This window comes from Pecten maximus, chromosome 4 (assembly GCF_902652985.1).
Source record: "Pecten maximus chromosome 4, xPecMax1.1, whole genome shotgun sequence".
Classification (NCBI taxonomy): Eukaryota; Metazoa; Mollusca; class Bivalvia; order Pectinida; family Pectinidae; genus Pecten; species Pecten maximus.
The window spans coordinates 13,909,404-13,930,436 of record NC_047018.1 but is presented as its reverse complement, the minus strand read 5'-3'; the positions used below and the strand labels follow the sequence as shown (position 1 = coordinate 13,930,436).

At 36.7% G+C, this 21,033-nt stretch overlaps 1 protein-coding gene across 1 annotated transcript in view; it reads left to right on the top strand.

Annotated features, from left to right (window-relative positions):
- Nucleotides 1–21,033, top strand: part of LOC117325307 (nucleoprotein TPR-like) — a 55,333-nt gene that overhangs the window by 33,297 nt on the left and 1,003 nt on the right. The window contains exons 39-62 of the mRNA XM_033881428.1: nucleotides 123–185; nucleotides 1,359–1,400; nucleotides 1,645–1,686; nucleotides 2,011–2,052; nucleotides 3,240–3,318; nucleotides 3,987–4,241; nucleotides 5,400–5,619; nucleotides 6,392–6,567; nucleotides 6,832–6,935; nucleotides 7,215–7,444; nucleotides 7,666–7,755; nucleotides 8,340–8,484; nucleotides 8,922–8,964; nucleotides 9,126–9,263; nucleotides 9,778–9,840; nucleotides 10,527–10,769; nucleotides 14,098–14,206; nucleotides 15,372–15,547; nucleotides 15,729–15,832; nucleotides 16,167–16,258; nucleotides 18,252–18,347; nucleotides 20,039–20,111; nucleotides 20,314–20,378; nucleotides 20,802–20,915. Coding sequence (XP_033737319.1) covers nucleotides 123–185; nucleotides 1,359–1,400; nucleotides 1,645–1,686; nucleotides 2,011–2,052; nucleotides 3,240–3,318; nucleotides 3,987–4,241; nucleotides 5,400–5,619; nucleotides 6,392–6,567; nucleotides 6,832–6,935; nucleotides 7,215–7,444; nucleotides 7,666–7,755; nucleotides 8,340–8,484; nucleotides 8,922–8,964; nucleotides 9,126–9,263; nucleotides 9,778–9,840; nucleotides 10,527–10,769; nucleotides 14,098–14,206; nucleotides 15,372–15,547; nucleotides 15,729–15,832; nucleotides 16,167–16,258; nucleotides 18,252–18,347; nucleotides 20,039–20,111; nucleotides 20,314–20,378; nucleotides 20,802–20,915 — 2,804 coding nt within the window. The remainder of the gene's footprint in view (nucleotides 1–122; nucleotides 186–1,358; nucleotides 1,401–1,644; nucleotides 1,687–2,010; nucleotides 2,053–3,239; nucleotides 3,319–3,986; nucleotides 4,242–5,399; nucleotides 5,620–6,391; nucleotides 6,568–6,831; nucleotides 6,936–7,214; nucleotides 7,445–7,665; nucleotides 7,756–8,339; nucleotides 8,485–8,921; nucleotides 8,965–9,125; nucleotides 9,264–9,777; nucleotides 9,841–10,526; nucleotides 10,770–14,097; nucleotides 14,207–15,371; nucleotides 15,548–15,728; nucleotides 15,833–16,166; nucleotides 16,259–18,251; nucleotides 18,348–20,038; nucleotides 20,112–20,313; nucleotides 20,379–20,801; nucleotides 20,916–21,033) is intronic.

Sequence of the window (21,033 nt, the reverse complement as noted above, 5' to 3'; positions counted from 1 at the left end):
ATAAATCTGATGAGAATTGTGTATCAAGCTCACTTTTTGCAAATTTGCACTTCTTTTGATTTGACGATGGATTGTAACATTATTGAAAGGCAAACTTCATTTTCATATAATTTTGTTTGCAGCCAGGAGAAGGAATCTAGCAGGAAGGATGTAATAAGGTTGACAGAGGAGAATCATAGAACAAGGTAAGACAGAACAATGTTTGGACCTACACCTGATCCCATCCGAATTATACACCATGTTTTCTGTCAACTTTTTATGTGCTTGATCACAATCAGCATGTTGTACTGTCTTACATGTACACAAAAATCTCATACTGTCCTACATGTACACAGAAATCTTGTACTGTCCTACATGTACACAGAAATCCTGTACTGTCCTACATGGACACAGAAATCTCTTACTGTCCTACATGTACACAGAAATCTCATACTGCCCTACATGTACACAGAAATCTCATACTGCCCTACATGTACACAGAAAGCTTGTACTGTCCTACATGGACACAGAAATCTTGTACTGTCCTACATGGACACAGAAATCTTGTACTGTCCTACATGGACACAGAAATCTGGTACTGTCCTACATGTACACAGAAATCTTGTACTGTCCTACATGGACACAGAAATCTCATACTGTCCTACATGACTACAGAAATCATGTACTGTCCTACATGTACACATAAATCTTGTACTGCCCTACATGTACACAGAAATGATGTACTGTCCTACATGTACACGGAAATCATGTACTGTCCTACATGTACACAGAAATCTTGTACTGCCCTACATGTACACAGAAATGATGTACTGTCCTACATGTACACGGAAATCATGTACTGTCCTACATGTACACAGAAATCTTGTACTGCCCTACATGTACACAGAAATGATGTACCGTCCTACATGTACACAGAAATCTCATGCTGTCCTACATGGACACAGAAATCTCATACTGTCCTACATGGACACAGAAATCTCATACTGTCCTACATGGACACAGAAATCTCATACTGTCCTACATGTACACAGAAATGATGTTCTGTCCTACATGTACACAGAAATCTTGTACTGTCCTACATGTACACAGAAATATTGTACTGTGCTACATGGACACAGAAATCTTGTACTGTCCTACATGGAAACAGAAATCTTGTACTGTCCTACATGTACACAGAAATTTTGTACTGTCCTACAGGTACACAGAAATCTTGTACTGTCCTACATGTACACAGAAATCTTATACTGTCCTACATGTACACAGAAATTTTGTACTATCCTACAACACAGCGAGAATAACAATGAATATACACATTAAAGCTGAGAGATGTTACTTATGTTATTGTGATCTTATTACAGGGCTGAAGTCTCTAGACTTACCAACAGTCTGACATTGTCTCAGTAAGTAATTTATACAGTTTTATTTACATCTGAAGACTTTTTTGTCCTTAATACATGATATACATGATCCTGCCTTTATGATGTGCATGACAATTAGTTTGTCATAAATTGATAAAGTTGAAACCAATTTGTAAACAAGCAAAGAGCTTAAAAAATGACATTACTTTGTAAAGAAATAAATGATAAAGAAAATAAACAGTAGTAATTGATTGATGATTGATAAGGGTATGGTTTTATACTTAAGGAGAGAATCCAGTGCCAGCAAGCAAGAAATAGAGAAACTACAGTAAGTAAACTGTTTATCATTACTGTAACAGATTATAGTTTATAACAAAAGGATCGTCTATGAAACTGTCACTTTGGTACATGTATTTATGGTGAAAAAATTATTTGTTGTTGTTAGAAAAATAAATAATAAATCCACCTTTATTTTTCAAAATCTTTAATATCCCTGAATGGAGAACACATCGCAGATGAAGCCCTTCAGTTGTCAAATACAAAATGTATACACTTTTGATGGCTAAACATTAACATGTTTTGTGAAAATCTTGAAAAATATAAATGGGTGAAATTTAGAGGGTTCTAGTTTTTTTCTGTGGTCTATTTATAGGAGAGAACTAAACGCAAGCAAGCAGGAAATTGAAAAAGTACAGTAAGTATAACAGGTTTTATGGGTTTTTAGTATAGCTGTAACAATTCACCAATACCATGATAGTAGTCGGTTTAAGTTACAAGATGTGATCGTATCAATCTGTCTGTATAACAATATGTCATGGAAAAGTGGAGTGTGACCTGAAACTTACAGTTACGTACTGTCCTTGGTATAGTATTGAATTGGGGACTGAGGTAACTGAAGTAAGCCAGGACACAAAACCATGATTTACGATGTACCAGTATCATACAAAAGTTAAGTCATTAACTGTGGGCTGACTGACTGTAAATGCAAGTTGTTCAAACTTCTAATGGTGTATAGTGGAAATATGACGAACATGAGTACCTAAACCTGGGATAGAGGGGTGGGGCCCCCAAAGGGGAATTTACCTAAAATTTTGCTTAGATCGCTACCCTACCTAAATACCTGAGTGGAATACATGTACATCTAAATATGATCCGAGATATCGTTGGAGGGGGCAAACATTTCTTAATGTAGACATTTCTCATATAGATGAGGCTGGTTTGACCTCTACTACATGTACATACATCTAATTTCTTACAGGTATAATGTAACAGTGACGTTTAAGTTATATAGAAATGCATATCTTGACAAAATGCTATTCATGTGATTAATACGATCCTGAATTTAGGTTTTGTTAAAAGATAATTATCCTATTAATGTAGTCGAGGTTTACTAAATAATGATACTTCTCAGTACTGGTGATGGATTAAGATAGATATTTATATTGTACATAGTGGACAGTCACCATAGTAACATATAGATTATGTATTATGTAATTATAAGTGATACTGAGCAAATATATTTTACTTTATATATGTCTCAGAATTATGAAATAAAAGTGTTATTGATCAGGAATTAACATGATTTTTAATTAGACATCACAAAAGTTACATGTCTAATAGTGGTATAACCCTATTCATTAAATGTCACTTTTGTTTAATGTTGAAAGCATTTATCACTTATAGTCTGTGAACTGGTGGAAATTAAATTCACATTTATGAAAAAAGTTAACTTTTTAGAAACCTAGTTGTTTATAAATAAGACTATTATTTTGGAAACATTAAAGAGAGGAATGTTCAAATAACTCAAGTACTCATGTAAACAAATTTTGAGAATTAAGATTATTATAAAGTGTTTGATCTGATATAATGTTTAAAATACAGGAAGGAAGTGGAAAACAAAGTAGCAGAATCTGAAGCAAAGGAAAATGAAAATGAGGAGAAAACAAAGACTATCAACCAGGTAACAGACCTCAACATAATGTCTATCATTGTTAACCCCTGACTTTATGGTCCAGTGAATTAGGGGTGCTGGGAATCTTGACTTTAAAGTTTTGTATCTAGTTCAGTTTCTCAGAAAGTATCAAATGAATGCTATTCCAACCATACCTGGAATATAGTTGCATTGTTGCATTGACATCTCAACACACCCTACAAATTACATGTATTTTTAAAAAACATTTTGCTGTTAGTACAGTAAATTTGGGTTAAAAACCTTAGATTTTGAGAACGCTACAAAATATTTATTGCTTCTCCAATGGAATTACAAATTAGTTTATAGCCAAATTGGAATGAATTCTACATTAAATATCAAATGGAGTTTCCTTTGGTTTTTTTTTTTTTTTTTGAAGTACTGAAATTTGAGTGACTATTGGAGTTTGCTTAAAATTTATTGTACTGATAAATTGAAACAGGCATGGCATATTACCTGTAATTCTTGTTATTAATCCTTTATTGAATTCCAAGAAATAAAAAAGAAGAGATTTTGCTTTGGTGTTCTACAGAGATTCAATCAGGAATGAAACAAAATACATTACTGATAGAAGGTAGAGTTTTTAGTTAATTTTGGTGTTTGTGTGTATTTACAGCTGAAGAAGATAAGTTAATTTTAATGTTTGTGTGTATTTACAGCTGAAGAAGATTGGCCGTAAGTACAAGGAACAAGCTGAGGCAGTGCGGAAGGAGCTGGATGACTTCCAGGCCCAACAGGCTGCCCAGAGTAAGGAACCCGCTCCACCCAGCACAGAAGTCATTGAACAGGCAGTGGCTCCAGTCCAGGAGAAGCTCAACGCCACAGAGAAGGAGAGAGACGAGCTGAAACAGAGACTGGAGCAGACGACGACAGAGTCCAACGCTACAAAGGAGCAATCTACAAAACTTCAACAGGTCTGGTCATCATCATCTGACATACATGGTTAAATTATAACTTATTAAAGTTCCTGTGTATCATCAGATTTCTTCTTCCATGACAACACAATAATATTAATGATGGAATACCTTTATAAAAGGCTTATTGATTGAAAGAAGTTGAACGTAATCATGAATCAGTGTTAATGTTTTTATCATATTATTTCGGAGAATGATCATTTGTTTTCGGATGTGTGTGCTTCATTAGTACATATAACGGAATGTTACGTGATTGCATGTGATGTTTCAATATGCAGTTCATGGAAATAGAAATAAGTAGAAATCACTATATATGTACCGCAAATCACATAGATTTCGGAATACTTTATTTCGAGAATACTTTATTTCACCAACTGATCTCGGGTTATTTGCTTATACAAAATTGACTTTCCTTACGTGTTAATGCGAAAATAAATCCTATGCAAAATACTATTTCACAGGATTTTGCTATTGTTTATGATGCCTTTTGTGGCAGATTCATAAAAACAAACTTGTGCAGGTTTGAATCATAGTGACTTGTGCCAAAATTGTACAAAGCACCTGATTGTATAGAGTAAATACATAATCAAACAGTGCATATGTCTATACTTTGTTTGTGCTATTGACCAAGTTAGGAAAATACTTTAAGCATTTTTGGTATCATTTTGTCTTGTGCTTGTCTGTTTACCTTGTTTACGAAAAACCCACGTGGGGCTGTTGCCTGGTACCGACCGTAGGTCGGTAGTTTTTCTAAGGGTACTCCAGCTTTTCTCCACCTCCATAACCATTCATGTCCTTAATGACCCTTGCTGTTAATAGCTGTTAAAAAGAATATTTAAAAATAAATAAATAAACCAAACCTGATCTTGTACAGCAATATTGTGGGTATGAATTAAATGGGAGAAAAAAAGTCTTCATTTTATTAGATAAACTTAAAGATACTGTGAGTTATTTTACAAATTTAGAGGTAAAGCTCAACTTTAATAACAAAACCCAGAATATGCTGGATCCCCTCTGACAAGGACACATGATTGAACTTCTCATCTTGAAATATAGTGGTGATTTTTATTTTTGAGATATTTTGATTATAAGTAAGTTTCCTTGGTAATGCCACTGGTATTTTGTCAGTGTATCATAACCAAACATTTCATATTTCAGGAGCTGACACAGAGTAAAGAAGAAAACACAAAGTTCAAGGACGAGAATACAGAGTACGAAAAAAAACTCAACCAATCACGAAATGTTTTACAAGCTGCAAAGAAAAAGATTGGATCTCAGAATGAACAGATTGAAAAGATAACAGCTGAAGTGAATGATCTAAAACAGAAACTGTCAACGTCTGAAAAACAGAAAATGTCAGTGTCGGAAAAGATGAAAGGTGTGTTGTCTTTGTGTTTATTTAATTATACCCTGCCGATCGATTGTGGATGGGGATATACAAACGGGTTCCATCCATCTATCGAATGGGATTTAGGGCATATCGCCAAAAAAATGTTCCAGATAACTAAGCAAAACTTTCAACATATATCAATCAAACCGTCTAGTTGTACCTTTTGATATGGAGCAGTTTTCAGTTTCAATATTTTCATTGTTACAATGGAAACAATATCAAAACTGCTGATTTCAGCATTTCCAGAGCATATCTCTAAAACTGTTGAAGGTATAACTTCATAAAGCTTTCTTCATACTTTCAGTGTTTCTGGAGCATATTCGCAAAATTAAGATAACTCCACAAAAGTTTCTACACAAATCAAATCAGTGTTCTAGTTGTGCCTTCTGTGAGGAGTTAACATCACGGCAGCTTAGGCTAATTGGACCTGCCATTTGAAATTCTACCTGTAAATAGCCATTGAAATAATTATCACTCAGAATGCCTCCTAAACAATGCTGAAGCTTCCTCTCACACATTGCCATTGTAAACAAGAGGGAAGTCTGATATCAAACTAATGATTTATTGATTGAATTGACCTATCGGAGCTCACTTGGTCAAGATCCTGACTAAGACGACAGCCCTGACCTGTCATAATCACAGCCTAGTGGAGAGAAATGAAACTAAGGCAGGTGATTCAGTATTGGGTGAACACTTGGATGTTGTAGAGCTTAGATTTCAAACACTTGAGTGATGTAGAACTTTGATTTAAAACATTTAGGTGATGTGGAACAGAGAGTGATGGCAGTACGGTCAGAGTTAGAAGAGAGACTTTCCAAAATGGAGAAAGAACTGACAGAAACAAGAGTTATGAAAGAGTCTGCTGTGACCAATGTAACAGAGCTACAAACTGCCATACAGAGGGCTCAGGAAGAAAACGCTGAACTGCAGACCAAAGTTAGTTTATTTATTGTTTATCTTTTAAGTCTATAAAAAACTTGGATCAGGCAGTGACTTGACTTGAAAGATCAATTGCAGATATAAGTTGCTATGAAATAAACTGTTTTGAAATTTAACACTGATTGTATTTTTATACTGATACAATGGTTGTATAGCTGGTTTATGACAGATACTGTAGTTGTATAGTTGATATTTCTCAGATATCTGAGTTGCATAACTAATATTTGACAGATAAAATGTTGTATAACTGATGTTTGACAGATACAACAGCTGCAAAAACAGATTGAGTCTCAGCAGACAAAGTCTGTACCACCACAGCCACAGGTAGCTAGACCCTCCGCGACAGTCACAGTGGAGCGTGTCAGGTAAATTATTGTTACAGTAATATGTTGGTGACAAGCTTCTGTTTCATCAATTCACTAAACTTTGTCAATTCTGCTTTAAAGTTACAATGAAATTGTTAACAGGTTATTGCAGATTAGTCAAACTGAGTTAAATTTTTCAGATTTCAAATGTTTAGAATAAATTGACGTTTAATTGACATATGAATATAACATGTCTCTTCAGATAAGGACAAATTATCGGAGAGTATTGACGCAAATAGCATAAGACATATGAAATGTGTTTTCCTTTTTTCTCTGAAGTGCGCCTACCTCTGAAGCTCCAAAGACGGCTAACATTCGACCAATGGCATCCCCTGTACCTGTGACGCCGCGCACCCAGCCTGCTCAAATACAGCCGCAGTCAGCTGCCACCAAAGCTACTGCCAGTATAAGACCGATGGCCATTGCCCCAACAACTGGGGCACCAAGTAGTGGCCCTACACCTACAGCCACTGTCATGCCAACCACAGTATCTGTACAGGACAATCAAGGTAGGTTTGTGAGGATTACCTAGGCTGTATTTCTTGTGTAGCATGTTGAATTTCCTTTTGTTGAATTTGCCTATGTGATGTTAGATGTCGGTGATCATTGTTTAATATCCAGATGTACATAATCAAATCACAACTAGTCTAATACTCCTTAACTCTTGTTCATCATGTAATTTGTATTAATGACTGATCCTACAACATCCATGTCCTTTGTTTTCCTACAGAGATTTCCCAAGTGTCCCAGCTGTCTCCTGCCCTGGCCCGCCCCACCCAGCATGTTCAGAGGGTCACTCCCCAGGTGGAATCTGGCACAGGTAAGGATCTCTCTGGCAGGAAAGAGGGTCACTACCTGGGTATAATATGGCACAGGTAAAGGATGATCTCTCTCAGGATGTAAAGAGGGTCACTGCCCCGGTATAATATGGCACAGGTAAGGATCTCTCCGGCAGAAAAGAGGGTCACTGCCCCAGTATAATATGGCACAGGTAAGGATCTCTCCGGCAGAAAAGAGGGTCACTGCCCCGGTATAATATGGCACAGGTAAGGATCTCTCGGCTGAAAAGAGGGTCACAGCCTGGGTATAAACGGGGCACAGGTAAGGGACGATCTCTCTCAGGATGTAAAGAGAATCACTCCCCAGGTATAAACTGGCACAGGTAAGGGACAGTCTCGGCAAACAAAGGGTCCCTTTTCAAGTGGAAAATGGAACTTGATATGGTAAAAAAATGTAGCTTGGCCATTTTAAAGGGGGAGGAACGGGTGCTTTCCTTGTCTTGAGGTTGAAACTGCATCGCTATTCTGGGAAATTGATTTTGGTTTTCATAGGTTAATATAATGTAATTATTGTTGTAAATCAACCAAATCAATGACGTATTACAACATTTTTTGTCCTTTACAGAACAAGCTGCTGTTGTCACGGAAACAGAGGTAGTGATTAGTCACACAGAAACTGTAGCCGTGGATCCACAACCTTCAACATCAGCAGTATGTGACACACAATCATCCAGTACTCCACTGAAACGATCACGTGATGATATGGAAGGGTAAGACCTAGATATAACTACATGTATCTCACCATCCTCCTGAAATAGAGTACAGAAGCTTTGGTTGATCCAGTTTTATAACTCACAGTAATTCCATGGAAGATAAAGTCACCATCATATCAACAACAGACATTGCTTTAGATTCATGTATAGCCACCAGGGCCCAGTTCAGTAGTTGATTATCGAAATCACATGATATTGATTGGTTAAAAAAATATCATTTGACCTTTACTTAAAAAAATTTTTATGCGAGGTATGTGATTGACAAGTGTTATAATTTATAGTTTCATAAATGTTGTCAAGTTAGTTTTACCACAAATTATTTTATCAGGATTTTGTGATTAGCCTAGTTGGAGCAACTGGGCCCAGATTAACAGTGTCACTGTTGTATACTTTATGTCTATATCTAGTAAACAATTTTTAATTTGTTGTTGCAGACATGAAGAGGAAACAGATGCTAAAAGAACTAGGGTATCACCTGTAAGTTTTACGGTTCTTTAGGTTCAATAATATGTACAAGATGTTTTAGGATGTGGGTGTCTAAAACAAAATATTGTCACTAAAATTGTGATAAGCATTTTGATGTAAGGACTGATGATGTAATATATTTAATTGTGTTTGATTTATCTATATATATACAGGACCAGCAAGTACTACCATCTATCACCATCACAGACGAGCATGCTAACACAATGTCCATCCCTGACCAGGGGGGTGTGGCTACCCAGGATCCAGAGGTCACAGGGTCAGAGGTTCCATCAGACACTCTACCTACACAGGTGAGTCATACAGGACATATTCACTGAATCATTTACCTACAATTCTTTAAAGCTTCAGATGTTCTACAAATCTGATTGGCTAGGTCTTTTGAAGCTAAATCCTTATTCCCTCATGATGAAGATGTATATCATATGTCTGTGTGTGTGTATTGGTACATTTGTGAACATTCATATGTTAACCTTTTTGTCAGCTCTCTAGCGACATTTCAAAATGATTTTGATCAAACTTCATATTTTAGTTAAGTATGAGAATTCCTTGAAGAAATTCATGTTTCAGGTATGACAGGTATTTAAAATCTACTTCAAATGCCTGTAACATATTCTTAATATAGAGTAGAATTACAGATGTTTATCATTCATCTTATCCCTCTAGGACTCAACTGACCATTCTCTTTCTCCTGTACGTTGGATGTTAAACTACGATATGCTTTACTTATATATTCTTTTCCTGTGAAATTGTAGGTAAATACTTGATAAACCTTTTCTTTTCATGTTGAGTTTTCATATTTTACAGATATTTGAATCCTCCCTGGACCAGGCATATGATAGCCAGGCCACTGTGTGTTTTGACACTCAGGTATGTACTTATTAGCCCACCTGGTCCAAAGAATGCCACGAAACAGCATCCGTCATCCATCAACAATTCTTCAAATCACTACTAATTATGAACAACTGCATGGATATAGATCAAATTCGGTGCAAAGCATCCTTGTGTGAAGGAGAACCAATTTCATATAAATAGTGGGTGTGGCCCCCTAGCAGCCTTAGGGGCAGGACCCAATAGCAGATATACACAAACGTATAAAAAATTCTATAAAATCCTTCTGAAATGGTTTTGTTCAGGCTTGATCTGAAGCATCCTATACTAGGTTGAAGGGAACCAAATTTGTACATTTCCATTAAGCTTGTTCTGTATTGTCACATTGACCAAACAAATGAGAAAGTTATCAGATCATAATTCTGACATAATTGTCATTGATGTAGTAATATGAAGAACAATGTTTGTGACTTTGTCAACAAATGTTTTATCTAATATCACTACAAATGTATATATGTATTAAGTATACATAGGGCTCTAGTTTTTTCCTTTTAAGAATAATTTATTTATATGCTTATAAACTGTCTAAATTTATAAATTTGATCCCTTTCCTAAATAAGAATGAACCTTGGTCTAACATTATATATTGTAAGGCTTACAGAGGAATTTCTACAGTCCCTGACAGGTTATTCCTCAACTGTTGATACTTTATTTCTTTACATAAGGATTATCAGCAAGGTCAGCCAGAAATGACACAGGAAATGATAGAGGACAAGAATGAGATGGAGGATGATGATGACGATGATGATGCTGTTATTGTTGTGGAAAGTGATGAAGAAGATGATGAGGAAGCTGAAGATTATGACGATGATGATGACAATGATGGATACAATGAAGATATGGGTGATTACGATGAAGATGAGGAGGATGACGATGATGAGCCAATACAAGATGATGATTACCAAGAGGTAAGTATGCAGTGTTACTGATTTTACCCAAGTGTGTAAAAGGATTGTGGGCCCTGCTTATGTAAACACAATTGATGTTCTTTGTGTTAGTGTTATAAACTGTTATGTTAAACACATAGGATCTAAGCTATTTGTTGACAACTTCTGTTTTAATTGATATAACTGTATACTGTGTATCGCAAAAATGCATGATACTTGATGTATCAATGAATATTACACGAGACATGGGAATTATTAATGGTACAACATTGAAACATTGAATGAAACTCGGCCTACATTCATATGAACTCAAACTTTGTGTAATGGCTGTTAGTTTTGTGTGAAATGACTTAACTTTGTGTAATGACTGTGTTAACTTTGTGTAATGACTTAACGTTGTATAATACTTTGTGTAATGACTGTTAACAATGGTAATGGCTGTGTTAACATTGTGTTATGGCTGTGTTAACTTTGTGTAATGACTTAACTTTGTATAATACTTTGTGTAATGACTGTGTTAACTTTGTGTAATGGCATTGTTAACTTTTGTGTAATTGCTGTGTTAATTTTGTGTAATGGCTGTGTTAACTTTGTGTAATGACTGTATTAATTTTTGTGTAATGACTGTGTTCACTTTGTGTGATGACTGTTAACGTTGTGTAATGACTGTTAACTTTGTGTAATCAATGTGTTAACATTGTGTTATGGCAGTGTTAACTTTGTGTAATGACTGTTAACTTTGTATAATACTTTGTGTAATGACAGTGTTAACTTTGTGTAATGAGTGTTTACGTTGTATAATACTTTGTGTAATGATTGTTAATGTTGTGTAATGGCTGTGTTAACTTTGTGTAATGGCTGTGTTAACATTGTGTAATGGCTGTGTTAACATTGTGTAATAGCTGTTAACTTTGTGTAATGTCTTAACTTTGTATAATGCTTTGTGTAATGACTGTTAACGATGGTAATGGCTGTGTTAACGTTATGTTATGGCTATGCTAAGTTTGTGTAATGACTGTTAACTTTGTATAATACTTTGTGTAATGACTGTGTTAACGTTTTGTAATGGCAGTGTTAACTTTTGTGTAATGACAGTGTTAACTTTTGTGTAATGACAGTGTTAACTTTGTGTAATGACTATTAACTTTGTGTAATGACTGTGTTTACTTTGTGTGATGACTGTTAACTTTGTGTGATGACTGTTAATGTTGTGTAATGACTGTTAACTTTGTGTGATGACTGTGTTAACTTTGTGTAATGACAGTGTTAACTTTGTGTAATGGCAGTGTTAACTTTGTGTAATGGCAGTGTTGACTTTGTGTAATGGCTGTGTTAACTTTGTGTAATGGCAGTGTTAACTTTGTGTAATGGCTGTGTTAACTTTTGTGTAATGACTGTGTTTACTTTGTGGGATGACTGTTAACTTTGTGTGATGACTGTGTTAACTTTGTGTAATGGCAGTGTTAACTTTGTGTAATGGCTGTGTTAACTTTTGTGTAATGACTGTGTTTACTTTGTGGGATGACTGTTAACTTTGTGTAATGACTGTGTTAACGATGTGTAATGGCAGTGTTAACTTTGTGTAATGGCAGTGTTAACTTTTGTGTAATGACAGTGTTAACTTTTGTGTAATGACAGTGTTAACTTTTGTGTAATGACAGTGTTAACGTTGTGTAATGACTGTTAACTTTGTGTAATGGCAGTGTTAACTTTTGTGTAATGACAGTGTTAACTTTGTGTAATGGCAGTGTTAACCTTTGTGTGATGACTGTTTACTTTGTGTGATGACTGTGTTAACGTTGTGTAATGTCTGTGTTAACTTTGTGTAATGGCTGTGTTAACATTGTGTAATGGCAGTGTTGACTTTGTGTAATGGCTGTGTTAACTTTTGTGTAATGACAGTGTTAACTTTGTGTAATGGCAGTGTTAACTTTGTGTAATGACTTAACTTTGTGTGATGACTGTGTTAACGTTGTGTAATGACTGTTAACTTTTGTGTAATGACAGTGTTAACTTTTGTGTAATGACAGTGTTAACTTTGTGTAATGGCAGTGTTAACATTGTGTAATGACAGTGTTAACTTTTGTGTTATGACTGTGTTAACTTTGTGTAATGGCTGTGTTAACGTTGTGTAATGACTGTTAACTTTTGTGTAATGACAGTGTTAACTTTTGTGTAATGACAGTGTTAACTTTGTGTAATGACTGTGTTAACTTTGTGTGATGACTGTGTTAACTTTGTGTGATGACTGTGTTAACTTTGTGTAATGACTGTGTTAACGTTGTGTAATGACTGTTAACTTTGTGTAATGGCTGTGTTAACGTTGTGTAATGACTGTTAACTTTGTGTAATGGCAGTGTTAACTTTTGTGTGATGACTGTTTACTTTGTGTGATGACTGTGTTAACGTTGTGTAATGTCTGTGTTAACTTTGTGTAATGGCTGTGTTAACATTGTGTAATGGCAGTGTTGACTTTGTGTAATGGTAGTGTTAAATTTGTGTAATGGCAGTGTTAACTTTGTGTAATGGCAGTGTTAACTTTTGTGTAATGACAGTGTTAACTTTGTGTAATGGCAGTGTTAACTTTGTGTAATGGCAGTGTTAACTTTTGTGTAATGACTGTTTACTTTGTGTAATGACTGTGTTAACGTTGTGTAATGTCTGTGTTAACTTTGTGTGATGACTGTTAACTTTGTGTAATGGCAGTGTTAACTTTGTGTTATGACTGTGTTAACGTTGTGTAATGACTTAACTTTGTGTAATGACTGTTAACTTTGTGTAATGGCTGTGTTAACTTTGTGTAATGGCTGTGTTAATTTTGTGTAATGGCTGTGTTAACTTTGTGTAATGGCAGTGTTAACTTTGTGTAATGGCTGTGTTAATTTTGTGTAATGGCTGTGTTAATTTTGTGTAATGGCAGTGTTAACTTTGTGTAATGGCAGTGTTAACTTTGTGTAATGGCTGTGTTAATTTTGTGTAATGGCTGTGTTAACTTTGTGTAATAACTGTGTTATATTTGTGTAATGACTGTATTAACTTTGTGTAATGACTGTTAACTTTGTGTAATGACTGTGTTAAATTTTGTGTAATGACTGTGTTTACTTTGTGTGATGTCTGTTAATGTTGTGTAATGACTGTTAACTTTGTGTGATGACTGTTAACTTTGTGTGATGACTTAACTTTATGTAATGAATGTGTTAACTTTGTGTTACGACTGTGCTAACTTTGTGTAATGACTGTATTAACTTTTGTGTAATGGCTGTGTTAACTTTGTGTAATGTCAGTAATAACTTAATTGACATCCTCATAACTTAATTGACATCCGCATAACTTTATTGACATCCTCTAGCTACAGGAGGGACAAGATGAAGCTGGGGAAGAAGATTACCAATCAGAGACACAGCCAGGAGATATGCACGGCCCAGGGGACGAGGGAGATGATGAAGTTGTCATAGTAGGTCAGTAGGTCATAGGTCATTACAGAGCTAGAGGGTCAAAGGTTACCCACTGAGGATGTGGAGGAAGGAAAGAGTGACCATCTGATGTTTCTAGGCCCATTTGTATTTAGAATATTTAATAACTTTTGATGGGTTATCTCTTCACACTTTTGTTTCAGCCCAATATCTCACTTATATAACTTTCCGTTTGGATAAAATATCGTGAGCGTGTATGAGGACTATGGCTATGTTTGACATTAAGCAAAGTCTGCTTATGATCAGTTTACTGCACTGTGATTTGGTCAGCAGTTTCCACAGAATATCTTTTATCAAATACGAGTGGATGTTTATCAAACTTGTAAATATTTATACTTTATACACAACACACCAAAACAGTATGAAAGTCAAAAATTTATTGAATGGAACCAATAACTTGTTCAGGCTCATATTAAATATTACCTAAAGGTTTTGGCATTCTTAGGGGCTGCTCATTCTTACAACTAAATAACATCAACTAACAATATTACATAATAAATTTTTACTCACTACTAAAAAGATACACCTAAACAATTAAGATACTAATTATACTATAGGGGCATGCAACCCCCAAGCTAGAGCGATCATAGCTTAGCTAGCTATGACTAATAGAAAGGAGAGAAACCTAGCTTGAGCGACCTCAAGCCACAGAGTAAGCAGTTGGTAGCTAAAAAGCAGGCAGTTCTGCTAAGACTGTTTCAGATGGGGCGACCCCCGAGCTTGGGCGATCCCAAGCATATCATCTACATAAGAAATAAATACACAAAATATGATATAATGAATTGGGGGCAAGAAATTCCCCGAATTTAAAAGGCCAAATCGAAGAGGTTACAATAAAGTAACCGAATGAGAGCCCCCACAAATTTTCTTGTAATCAATTTGCCTACTGCATTCTGATTGGTTGAAGGATAAACCAGTGATATCCATGGTCTGCTGACTTAATATTTTTTACAACTCTCATAAAACTTAAATGTATCGATAGTCTGGATTTAAAAATGAAATCAATGTTCCTGCACATATAAACTATGAAAAACTTCAGAATTAATTCCCATGAAGATTCTTTAACAATCATTAAACTATTAACAATATTTAACTAAATAAAACAATGCATATATATTCCAAACCTCTGGATGTTGTTTGAATTATTTAGATGATGAGGATAATGACAACCAGATGGAGCCACAGGAGCCGGAGGTGCCACCTGTACCACAAGTGGTCACACCATCGGTACAGACACCTGTGACCCAGCGATCACAGCTCCCTTTCCATGGCATAGAGCGTCAGGTGTCTTGTACCCGCACACAGCTAGCGCCATTCGTACTTGCGGTGAGTTCTGGAATGAGCAACCTGTGACTAATCGAAAAGGTTGGGAATGTTTGACAGCAAGTCATTGACTTCCCCTCTCGGTCTTTTATCTCAGTAATAATCATTGATAGTTTAATAATTCTAAAATAAACTAATTCCAACATTTGCTAGACTTATTAATTACTTCTTATTTTGATTACAGAGTCATACTGGAGGGTTTGAGGATGGTGAGGACTGTATTGTACCAAGCACGCCCACACTGTTTGTACCCAACAGAGGGGATGGAGGATTCGCTGAGGCTGTCAGGTGGGGAATGTATAATCTGGAGCATTTATTGCGTGATTCATATAAGCTTCAAATGATAATTGCATTTGTAAATAACAATAAATTATATTTTAAATGCTCTTTATGTATTTAAATTCCATTTAGATTTTGATTATTATTTATTTATCATGATCTAAGCTAAATATGTTTTACAATGAATTAAAGATACTGTAGTTGACTTGGACCAGGTTGTACTGTGGTGTTTAAAAAACTCAATTAGCCCAGTTTATGTATCTGTTTGAGACAAGTATTTGTCCTTTCCTTCCTCACGATAATGTGGTGTCTGTATAATGTTTTATTGTTGGTTATGTTACAGCTCACCCCAGATCCCTAACCAACGCTTCACATTCACCAGTAACACAGAGGCCATCGCTCACCATGACCTTGGCCAGCTCGAGTCCCAGGAAGGTAATCATCTGTTACACTGTAGTAAAACAAGGTTTACTGTACTGACACTGAGGTGTTATAATTATATAGTAGTACACCAGTACAGTGTAGTACACCAGTACAGTGTAGTACACCAGTACAATGTAGTACACCAGTACAGTGTAGTACACCAGTACAGTGTAGTACACCAGTACAGTGTAGTGCACCAGTACAATGTAGTACATCAGTACAGTGTAGTACACCAGTACAGTGTAGTACATCAGTACAGTGTAGTACACCAGTACAGTGTAGTACACCAGTACAATGTAGTACACCAGTACAGTGTAGTACACCAGTACAGTGTAGTACACCAGTACAATGTAGTACACCAGTACAGTGTAGTACATCAGTACAGTGTAGTACACCAGTACAGTAGTACGCCAGTACAATGTAGTACACCAGTACAGTGTAGTACACCAGTACAATGTAGTACACCAGTACAGTGTAGTACACCAGTACAGTGTAGTACACCAGTACAATGTAGTACATCAGTACAGTGTAGTACACCAGTACAGTGTAGTACACCAGTACAATGTAGTACACCAGTACAGTGTAGTACACCAGTACAATGTAGTACACCAGTACAGTGTAGTACACCAGTACAGTGTAGTACACCAGTACAGTGTAGTACACCAGTACATAGTACAATGTAGTACACCAGTACAATGTAGTACACCAGTACAGTGTAGTACACCAGTACAGTGTAGTACACCAGTACAGTGTAGTACACCAGTACAGTAGTACACCAGTATAGTGTAGTACACCAGTACAATGTAGTACACCAGTACAGTGTAGTACACCAGTACAGTGTAGTACACCAGTACAGTGTAGTACACCAGTACATCAGTACAATGTAGTACACCAGTACAATGTAGTACACCAGTACAATGTAGTACACCAGTACAGTGTAGTACACCAGTACAGTAGTACACCAGTACAGTGTAGTACACCAGTACAGTGTAGTACACCAGTACAGTGTAGTACACCAGTACAGTAAAGTACACCAGTACAGTGTAGTACACCAGTACAGTGTAGTACACCAGTACAATGTAGTACACCAGTACAATGTAGTACACCAGTACAGTGTAGTACACCAGTACAGTGTAGTACACCAGTACAGTAAAGTACACCAGTACAGTGTAGTACACCAGTACAATGTAGTACACCAGTACAGTGTAGTACACCAGTACAGTGTAGTACACCAGTACAATGTAGTACACCAGTACAGTGTAGTACACCAGTACAGTAAAGTACACCAGTACAGTGTAGTACACCAGTACAATGTAGTACACCAGTACAATGTAGTACATCAGCACAGTGTAGTACACCAGTACAGTGTAGTACACCAGTACAGTGTAGTACACCAGTACAGTGTAGTACACCAGTACAGTGTAGTACATCAGTACAGTGTAGTACACCAGTACAATGTAGTACATCAGTACAGTGTAGTACACCAGTACAGTGTAGTACACCAGTACAGTGTAGTACATCAGTACAGTGTAGTACACCAGTACAATGTAGTACACCAGTACAGTGTAGTACACCAGTACAATGTAGTACACCAGTACAGTGTTGTACAACAGTACAATGTAGTACACCAGTACAATGTAGTACACCAGTACAGTGTTGTACACCAGTACAATGTAGTACACCAGTACAGTGTTGTACACCAGTACAATGTAGTACACCAGTACAATGTAGTACACCAGTACAATATACGTGAAATGCTGTAACTACACCCGGTAGTCAGTGGTAGTAATACTGAGACACTGACTTGATATCCAGTAAGTTGTCCCACATGTTAAAAGATGATATTTCATTTCTCAATTTTGTGTTTGATAAAAAGAAATTTTGAAATAATTTACAGTTATATCAGGAATCTTAGAAATAAGGTGGAATTATCAGTAGAGACATTTATATTGCAATTGTTCATGAGAGGAATAATACTAATGATATATATATATATCGACTTAAGCCCTAGGAATGGATGACACTCAGGTGGATTTGTCTCAGTTAGAGGAAGGACAAGGCCATAGTGTACCTACGACTCCTATCCAGCAAGCCCCTACAGGTAGGTACCTACAACTCCTATCCAGCAAGCCCCTACAGGTAGGTACCTACAACTCCTATCCAGCAAGCCCCTACAGGTAGGTACCTACGACTCCTATCCAGCAAGCCCCTACAGGTAGGTACCTACGACTCCTATCCAGCAAGCCCCTACAGGTAGGTACCTACGACTCCTATCCAGCAAGCCCCTACAGGTAGGTACCTACAACTCCTATCCAGCAAGCCCCTACAGGTAGGTACCTACGACTCCTATCCAGCAAGCCCCTACAGGTAGGTACCTACGACTCCTATCCAGCAAGCCCCTACAGGTAGGTACCTACGACTCCTATCCAGCAAGCCCCTACAGGTAGGTACCTACGACTCCTATCCAGCAAGCCCCTACAGGTAGGTACCTACGACTCCTATCCAGCAAGCCCCTACAGGTAGGTACCTACGACTCCTATCCAGCAAGCCCCTACAGGTAGGTACCTACGACTCCTATCCAGCAAGCCCCTACAGGTAGGTACCTACGACTCCTATCCAGCAAGCCCCTACAGGTAGGTACCTACGACTCCTATCCAGCAAGCCCCTACAGGTAGGTACCTACGACTCCTATCCAGCAAGCCCCTACAGGTAGGTACCTACGACTCCTATCCAGCAAGCCCCTACAGGTAGGTACCTACGACTCCTATCCAGCAAGCCCCTACAGGTAGGTACCTACGACTCCTATCCAGCAAGCCCCTACAGGTAGGAGAGAACCCACCAGGTCCTCATGTACGATCACATCAGGCCCCAGTTTCATCAATATTCTTTAAATAAATTTCATAACTTAGATTTTTCCATATCAAGAAATTGTCATTACAGAATTTAAGGAAAGTTGATTAAGTCAGATTTTCCTTTAATCCTAAAAATGTTTTCCTATTGAAAATTTAAGGAACCTTGATGGAACCAGGATCAGCTTAATTGCCGACTTGAGTACCTACTAGTAAAATCATTTTCAGCATTCTAGTGACTTCACAGGTTTTGATCAAGCTTCATAACTTGGTCAAGTATGAGAATACCACAAATGAGTTTGTGTTTTAGGGTGTTTAGGTCAAGGTCTCTGTTGTTATTTATAAAAAAATCAAATCCTTGTCAGCGCTCTAGTGACTTAAAATTTAAAAAGATTTCTATCAAACTTTATATGTTGGTAAAGTATGAGGATAACTTTATATGTTGGTAAAGTATGAGGATAATTTTATATGTTTGTAAAGTATGAGGATAACTTTATATGTTGGTAAAGTATGAGGATAACTTTATATGTTGGTAAAGTATGAGGATAACTTTATATGTTGGTAAAGTATGAGGATAACTTTATATGTTGGTAAAGTATGAGGATAACTTTATATGTTGGTAAAGTATGAGGATAACTTCTTTGAGCGAGTTTCCCTCATGTGAGGGAATTTTTATCTCTAGGAATGCCCTGTTAACCTTGATTAAAGAATTATCCTGGATATATTACATCATTCCCGAATTTGAAGTAAAACCCATTAAGTGGGTCTCTCTTCTGTTTGACCTAAATTTTGCATGAGCTAGAAATTTGTAACATGCTGTAATAAGTGGGTTTTTTCATTATTATTAGATGGGTTTTCTTCAATTTGGATTGGATTAAATCATTCATGAACCTATGATTCACATAGAATAAGAATGAAGTACTGTATTATTTATATTTTATAGCAACAACTTCTGGAGAATCGGTTGATCCAGTTCCAGCAGTCAGTGTTGTTGACGACACTCTTACTACAGACAGGTATGTGTATATTGACAGCAAGGTAAAGTAATACATTACCCATCATTTGAAAGCTTGGGTGCCCGTCTGACAGAACTACCTTTGAATGGACCTGAACATAGTCTTTGTCAGAACTTCGGTCTTTGTCAGAACTTCGGTCTTGATGACAGTATCATTTTATCATCATCAGTATCAAGACTAAATTTCTACCTTGTTTTTACAGTGGCCCTGACAGCCTTACAACTGATACAGCCGGAGAAAGCGGCCAGGAACTGTCGTCATCAACAGGTACTTCCTACAACACTGGTGAAGGCAGTGAAATGTTATTTAGTTAAATACTGTCAGTCTGTGGAAATATAGAGGACTACAAAGAGATAAAGGGTCATTCAGATTTATAGATGGTGACGAAAAGTTAGTCAGTCTGTGGAAAGAGGGTCATTCAGAGTTATAGAGGGTGAGGCAAAGTTACTATCAGACTGTAGATGGAGGGTCAGTCAGATTTATAGACTGAGGAAAAGTTACTTCAGACTGGATAGATGGTTAGTCTGATTTATAGAGGGCGAAGCAAAGTCTGTTTCATCAACAAGCTATGCCAACATTAAAATATACAAAATAATAAGATGTGTTGAACATACAAATTATTTAGGTAATTATATTGACTTGATATAGACCATATGCATTGTAGAATGTTCCATTGTGATTGTCCTGTAGGTAAAGTGGAGCCATCTGAGACGAGTGGAGGACAGGAGAGTGAGTCAGCAGCAGCCGGGCCGTCGTCCGCCGGCAGTGACCCTCAATCATCTGCCCTCGACAAATCTGATCCAGGTACATACATCATTATTTAACAAATCCTATAGGTGTAGTTTGGACCGATACATTTGAAAATATCGTATTAAATCTGAACATGAGAATATAAATAAATTCATAATAAAATGGCCACCTT